At 53.5% G+C, this 7770-nt stretch overlaps 1 protein-coding gene across 1 annotated transcript; it reads left to right on the forward strand.

Moving 5' to 3' along the window:
• The first annotated feature begins 1399 nt into the window (after positions 1 to 1399).
• On the forward strand, positions 1400 to 6925 carry STX4 (syntaxin 4). The gene is made up of 11 exons (XM_029948971.1): positions 1400 to 1704; positions 1892 to 1993; positions 2106 to 2205; positions 2329 to 2403; positions 2913 to 2983; positions 4490 to 4598; positions 4671 to 4747; positions 4986 to 5123; positions 6265 to 6375; positions 6470 to 6568; positions 6664 to 6925. Exons 1-10 carry the CDS (start codon positions 1675 to 1677, stop codon positions 6548 to 6550), a joined length of 894 nt encoding a protein of 297 aa, XP_029804831.1. The 5' UTR covers positions 1400 to 1674; the 3' UTR covers positions 6551 to 6568; positions 6664 to 6925.
• The last annotated feature ends 845 nt before the right edge of the window (positions 6926 to 7770 follow it).

Below are 7770 nucleotides of genomic sequence, written 5' to 3' on the forward strand. Positions count from 1 at the left end.
ACAGCAACTCAGTCACAGGAATGTAGATTTCCTTACCAGGGCATACTAGATAGGGACCATTCTTTCCTTTGTTTGAAACTTCATGTAAGTTCCCTGTAAACAGCACTGGAATCCAGGAGACCTGATGTTTATTCTGGCTATGCTGGGACTCCCTGAAGGGCCTTGGGGACTCCTCCTAACATAATGTAAGTTTCACAAGTGAAAGGTTTTTTTTGTCTGTTGGGCCCTGATTTATCTCCAATCCCTAGAACAGTCTCTGGCCCATAATAAGTGCCCAATAAATATCCATTGAATGAATACCGTCTAGAGCGTTAGGGAAGTGTCACCATTAGAGGCCGAAGCCTGAAACACAAGAACCACCAGCTTTATCTGCAGATACGTGAAAGGCTGAAGGTCTGTCCACAGATACTTTATTGAGGGGCCCATATGTGCTAGGACTGAACGAGGCACTGGAGATTCAGGTAAGAGACCATCATGCCCTGACCTCATCAGCTCACAGTCCACTATAATGTGGAATGTGTGCTTTATTTTATTTTATTTTATTTTTGGTGGGCTTTAGACGGTAGACCTTGATGCTAGGTAGGGAGATGTAAGTGGCAGACCGCTCAATATAATAGAGACGCTTTCCGCAGCCTTAGTTGCCCTGAAATGGTCTCATGCTCGGAAGGTGATGAGTGCAGCGGAACTGCAGTGTTCAAGCAGGGCGCCAGCCGCCCACCTGTCAGAGGCTGAGCCAGGAGTATGCGGGAGAAGAGATTTCTGTCTTGGGTGAGGTCACTTTCCACCCCCAGATTTTCTGTCTACAAAACCCTGCAATTCTCTGACGCTGGATCTTATTATTTCCTGAATTTCATGGTCCCATGACGCTGACAGCCCCGAATCCTAAGTTCTCTGTCTGCCCACGCCCCTGGGCGCAAAAGAAAGCAGAATTCAGCAAGGGTCCTACCACCCACTGTCTCAAAGGGTCTCTGAGGACAGTCTGTAGCACCCTCCCCGTTTCGTGGGTGCTGGAGGGGCGTAGCTTGGGCGCCGAGGTGCCGAGGACTTCGTAGGGAGGAAGCATAGTCCAGAGACTGAGTCGACAGCGCCGCGACACGTGACGATCGAAGCGTCACGTTCTGTGGTCTTCGAGGGTGGGACCGGGACGGTCATGTGATGCGGGGGGAGGGGCACCATGGGGTGATGTGAGATGCAGGGCCTCTCAGATTACGTACCAATGACGCATTCCCACCCGGTTTGGCAACTAGATTTCCGTTGGAAGATGGGACAGTTCCGGCAAAGGAGGCGGGTTCTCACGTCCTGGCAGCTTTGCTTCCGTTCGGGGCGCTATAGCTTCCGACCTCCGCCTCTCCCTCGGGCGAGGAAGAGACGCGACCTCAAGCGCATGCCCCGATCATCCCAGAGGGGCGGGGCCGAGACTACGGGAGCGGGAGGGGGGAAAGAAAAGGGAATTCCAACCTGTGGAATCTTGGGGGGTCCCCGAGGTTGGCTTCTTGCCATTGAGTGTGGATGGTACCTGGCAAAGAGCCTCTGGTGGCTCGTGGGGAGACTGGGGGTCCGCAGGGTGAGGGCGGAGGGGAGTGTCAGTGTCAGAGTGTGAGTGGGATTCGGGACTTCCAAACTTAGTCTTGAGGCCCTCGGGTCTCCGGCGCCGGGAAGGGAGCTCGGGCCGCCATGCGCGACAGGACCCACGAACTGAGGCAGGTGAGAAGTAGGGGCTGCAGGGTTGGGGACTGGCGCACGGGTTGGGGTCTGGCTGGAATCCAGGACTCCTGGTCTTCGGGGCAGGGGAGGGGTGGCTGAGGGCTAGGAAGGAAAGACCCGGAAGTCTGTGAGTCTTGCGGGGAGAGCAACAGCCCGCAAGTGATGCCAGTAACCCGGGCCCTGGCAGGGAGATGACAGTTCGGACGATGAGGACAAGGAGCGGGTCGCGCTGGTGGTACACCCGGGCACCGCACGGCTTGGGAGCCCGGACGAGGAGTTCTTCCAAAAGGTAAGAGGCTGGGGTCTCGGCCTGTCTTCGCGAGGGGGCTCGATGACCCGAGGAGCAGCGCGGCCCGGAGTGCCCCCGTATCTCCTTCAGTCCTCTTGGTCACCTTCCTCAGGTCCGGACAATTCGACAGACTATTGTCAAGCTGGAGAATAAAGTCCGAGAGTTAGAGAAGCAGCAGGTCACCATCCTGGCCACGCCCCTTCCCGAGGAGAGTGAGTGAAACCCCAAGCGCAATCAGAGGGATTGTGGGGATTGTAGTACCATGCAGGTGGTGGCCAGGGAGGTTTGTTGAGATGGGGGCTGCTCTTTGGGAGTCATGGCTTTCTCTTGTTCAGGTATGAAGCAGAACCTGCAGAACCTGCGTGATGAGATCAAACAGCTGGGGAGGGAGATCCGAACGCAGCTGAAGGGTGAGCTCCTAGGACCTCAGACGGATCCTTCCCTGTGATTCTGCCCAGATCCTGGTATATGTGAGGAGTATGTGGCCCAGAGAGGCCAGTGATGTATCCAGGTCACACAACAGGCCCAGGCCTAGAAACTTTGTCTCCTGGCTTCCAGTCCATGGTACCTTCCACAGCACATGCCTGCCTCTTGAGCTCCTTTATTTATAAGGAAATCATTTACTCCTACAATTCTTGCTGCCCAATGTGCATTCTTTGGACAGGAGTTTGCCAAGGGGCCTCTGCATACTTGTGGGAATTCTCTGATGTATTGCGAAGAAAAATGTACTTTCTCCCATCAGAGGGTCAGAATTAGTCATTTATGATAAATTATAATTCCCATAAGAATCTTGTGGAGATAAGCACTTTTCTCTTGTATGGTTGGGGTATTGTCCTGGCCCTGTGTCTTGGTCCCTGCATGATTTTCCAAAGCTACAGGTCAAACCCCCTTCCCCATCAGTACCTGTGTGTTTCCACAGCCATAGAGCCCCAGAAGGAGGAAGCTGATGAGAATTATAACTCAGTCAACACAAGGATGAAAAAAACCCAGGTAGGTTTGTTATTCCCAGAACTAGGAGATTTTGTAAGTATTTCTAGATCATTATGTGGCAGAGGTAAGAAGGAAGGGCCCTTAGAGATCATCAAGTCCAACCTGATGACTTTCAAATGGGGAAACTGAAGCTAAGACAAAGAAAAGGCTCACCCAAGGTCAAGACCCAAGGTCTCCTGACTCCCAATCCACCTAATATCCTGCTGCCTTCTCCATTCAATGAGAAGTTGCAGGGTCCCCAGATCATGCCTGGGGATATCTTGGCTGTGGAAGCCATGCTTTCTAGAAACCACAGGGAGTCAATTTTGAATAGGTGACAAAGACATTACTCAGGTAGGGTTTGGTAGCTAATATCCCTGCCCGGGGAAGAAGAGGGTACAGTCATAAATGAGTGGGAGCTTTTTGCCCACGTGACAGGAACATCCTCTACCCCATGGGCAAAATTCAAGAAGTCAGGAAGAGGAACTTCCCTGGAAGAGGAAAGTCCCTGAATCAACATCTTATTAACTCCTAAGATTTGAGGTGATCTAGATGCCCTCCTCTGGGTACCCAGTGAGGAGTGGTTTGGAGTTCCTGGAGGTCAGAGTTGGAGTCAGTGGGCCCAGAGCTCAGCAAGGACCCCAGATTGAAGATAGTGCAGTTTGGGCCTCTTGCAAGGGTAAGGCTGAAGGCTGGAGAGCAGATATGTTTCTGAGGAAGCAGCTCCAAGGAATGAGCACGTGGAAGGCAGCAGGGGAATGGACAAGGTGAGAGGAGGACATTTCAGGAGTAGGCTGTGGGGGTTGTTGGTGTGAGAGCCCGAGGGCCCAGCTGGGCCTGTAAAATCTGGCCAGTAGGCTGACTTCCAGGTTTACTGGCACACCTTTAGTCTAAGCAGAGAGGCTGGCGTTCAGCAAGCATTCACAGGTACTTATTGAGTTCCTACTGTGTGTGAGAGCCTTTTCTAGCTGTTTGAGATACAGCAGTGAACCAAAAATCCCTATCCCCATGGAGCTCACATTCTGGCGGGGAGAGACAAACGTCATAACAAAGTACACTATTTTAGAACATAGTTAAGGGAAACATTGAGGAGAAAAGGGATTGACAGTGCCGGCAGAAGGCAGCTTGCAGTTTTAGTAAGGTAAGAAAACTTCGTTCAGAAAAAAGACTGTTCGTAAGGTGATACTGGAAGAAAGATAAATAAAGGCTTCTGTGGGGCACAAACATTCTAGGACCAAGGAGCAGTGAGTGCAAAGGCCTGAGGTGGAAGTGGCTTTGGGGGGTGTGGAGTAAGGAGCCCACTGTGGTTGGAGGGAGGGAGTGAGGGAAGAGCTGGGGGGAGAAGGTCAGAGGGGAAATGGGGGAAGGGAAGGTCATATAGGGGCTGGTAAGGGTTTTGGCTTTTATTTTGAGAGAAGGGTGGTCAAGGTTGCAGGCACCTATACTTCTGCTGTGTGCTCGCTATACCCGTGGGGATGCTGAGGCCAGGTCCTCCTGGGGTGCCCAGCCTGTGTTCTCCATCCTTAGCATGGGGTCCTGTCCCAGCAATTCGTGGAGCTCATCAACAAGTGCAACTTGATGCAGTCGGAATACCGGGAGAAGAATGTGGAGCGGATTCGGAGGCAGCTGAAGATCAGTGAGTTGTGGTGTCTGGCCCACAGGGTCCGGTAACCCGACCCAGCTCTGAGCCTGGCCTTTTCCCTCGCAGCAAATGCTGGAATGGTGTCTGACGAAGAGCTGGAGCAGATGCTGGACAGTGGGCAAAGTGAGGTGTTTGTGTCCAATGTGAGTGGCCACAGCGCACTCCCCCCTCTGGGATTCCCATCTTCTCTGAGGCCTGGCCCTTTTTGATTGAGGGAACACTGAGGCCCAGCGGGGGATGAATTCGCATGCTTAGAGTCACTCATCAGGGCCCTAGCCCCAGTTCTAAGCCCAAGGGCTGCCTGAGGAACTGCCAACAGGAACTTCTCATCTGCTGCTGGTCTTCCTGTGACCCGTCCGCCCATTCCTGTCCACTCCCCAGATACTGAAGGACACACAAGTGACTCGACAGGCCCTAAATGAGATCTCAGCCCGGCACAGTGAGATCCAGCAGCTTGAACGCAGTATCCGTGAACTTCATGAGATCTTCACCTTTCTGGCTACTGAAGTGGAGATGCAGGTGGGCACCCCGGATAGCGGGCTGGGCTTGACCTAGCCCCGGGACACGAGACCCTGTTCAGTCAGAACCCCAGCTGTAGGGGCACCTGGCTGGCTCAGTCGGTTAAGCGTCTGACTTTGCCTTAGATCATGATCTCATGGTTTGGGAGTTTAAGCCCCATGTCAGGCTCTGCACTGACAGCTAAGAACCTGTGCTTCAGATTCTGTGTGTGTCTCTCTCTTTCTCTCTCTCTCTCAAAAATAAATGGATAAACATTAAAAGAAAAAAAAAGAAAAGAACCCCCGCTGGAACTCTCAGCCCATCTCTTCCCTCGAGTCTCCCTCCCTGAGGTTTTTTATCTTCCTCTAGGCTGGGCCACGCCCCCAGGCCGGCCCCTTCCTTCCATCCTTAGCCATGCCCCAGAATTCCACGTCTACACTTACCCAGATGGCCACTCTTCTATGTAGCATCTCACCCTATCCACCAGTTGAGCCCACCCTAGGTAGGGCCCCAACCCTGTCTCCTCCTCCACCAATAGAATTCACCTTTATACCTCCAGTCAAAGTTGTCCCTTAGAGGGCCTTTGTCCTCAAAGCTCTGTGAGGTCGGGGTGGGAAGTGGCATTCTTCCCCTGCCCCTGATTGTAAGGGGTGAGGTAAGCCTCCAGGGCTGCCCTGGAGGAGCTGACTCACTAGCGCTGCAGCTGGTGCCCCTGTGCAGCTGGGAGTCATCGGGAAAGGATTTCATTCAGTTGGAGCACCGGGACCTGAAGGCTGGCAGGGATGCGGAGGGCTTCACAGCTGTTGAGAGGCAGGCCTTAGAATAATGGGCAAATTCAGACAGATTCATGATAGGACAGAAGCTCACCCTCTGTGAAAAGGTGTGAGCCTCTTGAGGCACTTGGCTCCAAGCCACCCACTGCACGTGAAGGCTGTATGGGGGAAGGGAGCAGGGCAGAAGGGACCACATGACAAAAGGGGGGGCTGGAAGCCACCCTCAGGAGTGTGAACTTTTGTCCAATGGGGTCCTGCCCCTACATCTTTGTTAGTGCAGTGCTTTCTGCCAGAAAATGTCCTTCAGGCACCTGAGGCTAGAGTGAGCAAACAGGAGCCAGTCCGCCCCGTTACCCCTACCCGCCTGAACCGTCCCCTCTTCCGAGCAGGGGGAGATGATCAACCGGATTGAGAAGAATATCCTGAGCTCAGCAGACTATGTGGAACGGGGGCAGGAACATGTCAAGATGGCCCTGGAAAACCAGAAGAAGGCACGGAAGGTGAGCCTTCCCACCCCTCTCGCCCCATCCCAGCCCTGGGGTGGCCCTCCCTTCCCTCCCGAGTGAGTTTCGTTGAACTCCTCCTCTCCCACAGAAAAAAGTTTTGATCGCCATCTGTGTGTCTGTCACTATCCTCATTGTGGCAGTGATCATTGGTGTCTCCACGTTGGTTTGAGAACATCGCACGTTCTTGGTGAGCTGTTGTGGGCCTGCCCCCCGGCCTGCCTCGTCCCGGGCCCCAGCCAGTCCTCCTCCCCTCAGACCCTGTTCTCCCTCCTTCCCTTGCAGGCACTAAGAACACCAGGGACCCAGGTCTGCCTTCTCTCCCAGCAGCTGAGGGGGGAGGGCAGGACAGAGCCTCCAGCCGGACCCCCTTCCTCACACTGGCCCTGTGCAGAGGGGCAGACAGTTCTTCTGGGGTCGGCAGCTGCTCACTCATGGGGGCTTCCGCACTCAGGCCACAATGCCTGGGAGAGAGCCTGCAGTGTCCTGTTTGGCTAGAACACATGGTTTTGTTAAGAAATTAAAAAAAAAAAAAAAAGAGCTTGGAGACTCCCCTGTGCATGCGTGTTCCCGGAAGGGCTCGCCCAGGACCTCCAGGTGTCCAGCCTCCCCTTTTCCTGGCCATCCTTGGGACCAGACTCAGATCAGACGGTTCAGGTGCTGTGCAAGCTGGTACTGCCCTCCTACTATCCCACTGGAGCAGGTGGGGCAGGGAGGGGGGTAACACCCACATCTGGCTCAGTATTGTTCCTGGGGAAAGACTACTGTGAGAACCTAACGCCAAAGCTGTGAAGCTGGGATACAGGTGAGATGCGTGGGGGGCACCGGTGGGCATTCCGGAGGCTAAGAAGCAGCACCATGCGTAATGAAGCTGTTGCTTCAGATACAGTGAACAGGGAACGGCCTGTCTCAAAAAGGGCGGCATTTGAGTAGAACGTTAAATGAGGAGGAGGAGGAGGAGGAGGAGGAACCCATTACAGGAAGAAGCAAGCAGTTGCCAGGCAGAAGGAGCAGCCCTGTGCCCAGCAAAAAGCATGGGCTTTGACATAGGAGCTTAGCTTAGAGAGCTGGTGACTCTAGATCAGCACACTTGGTTTATACGTGGTTATGTGGTGAAGCGGCAGCAGAGACAGACACCTGGTTTCTGTGAAGCACCTAAACTCCAGACCCCAACTCTAAAATTTTTTTTTACATTTATTTATTTATTTATTTATTTACTTACTTACTTACTTACTTTGAGAGACAGAGTATGAACAGGGGAGGGACAGAAAGAGAGGGAGACACAGAATTCGAAGCAGGCTCCAGGCTCTGAGCTAGCCGTCAGCATAGAACTTAACGCAGGGCTCGAACTCATGAAGAGCCGTCAGCGTAGAACTTGACGCGGGGCTCGAA

Source organism: Suricata suricatta, chromosome 8 (genome assembly GCF_006229205.1).
Source record: "Suricata suricatta isolate VVHF042 chromosome 8, meerkat_22Aug2017_6uvM2_HiC, whole genome shotgun sequence".
Classification (NCBI taxonomy): domain Eukaryota; kingdom Metazoa; phylum Chordata; class Mammalia; order Carnivora; family Herpestidae; genus Suricata; species Suricata suricatta.

Coding starts and splice junctions, on each gene's coding strand:
- STX4 (XM_029948971.1), top strand. CDS start 1,675: ATGCGCGACAGGACCCACGAACTGAGGCAG. Junction 2,984..4,489: donor CAAGGATGAAAAAAACCCAG/GTAGGTTTGTTA, acceptor CTCCATCCTTAG/CATGGGGTCCTGTCCCAGCA. Junction 5,124..6,264: donor CTACTGAAGTGGAGATGCAG/GTGGGCACCCCG, acceptor TCTTCCGAGCAG/GGGGAGATGATCAACCGGAT.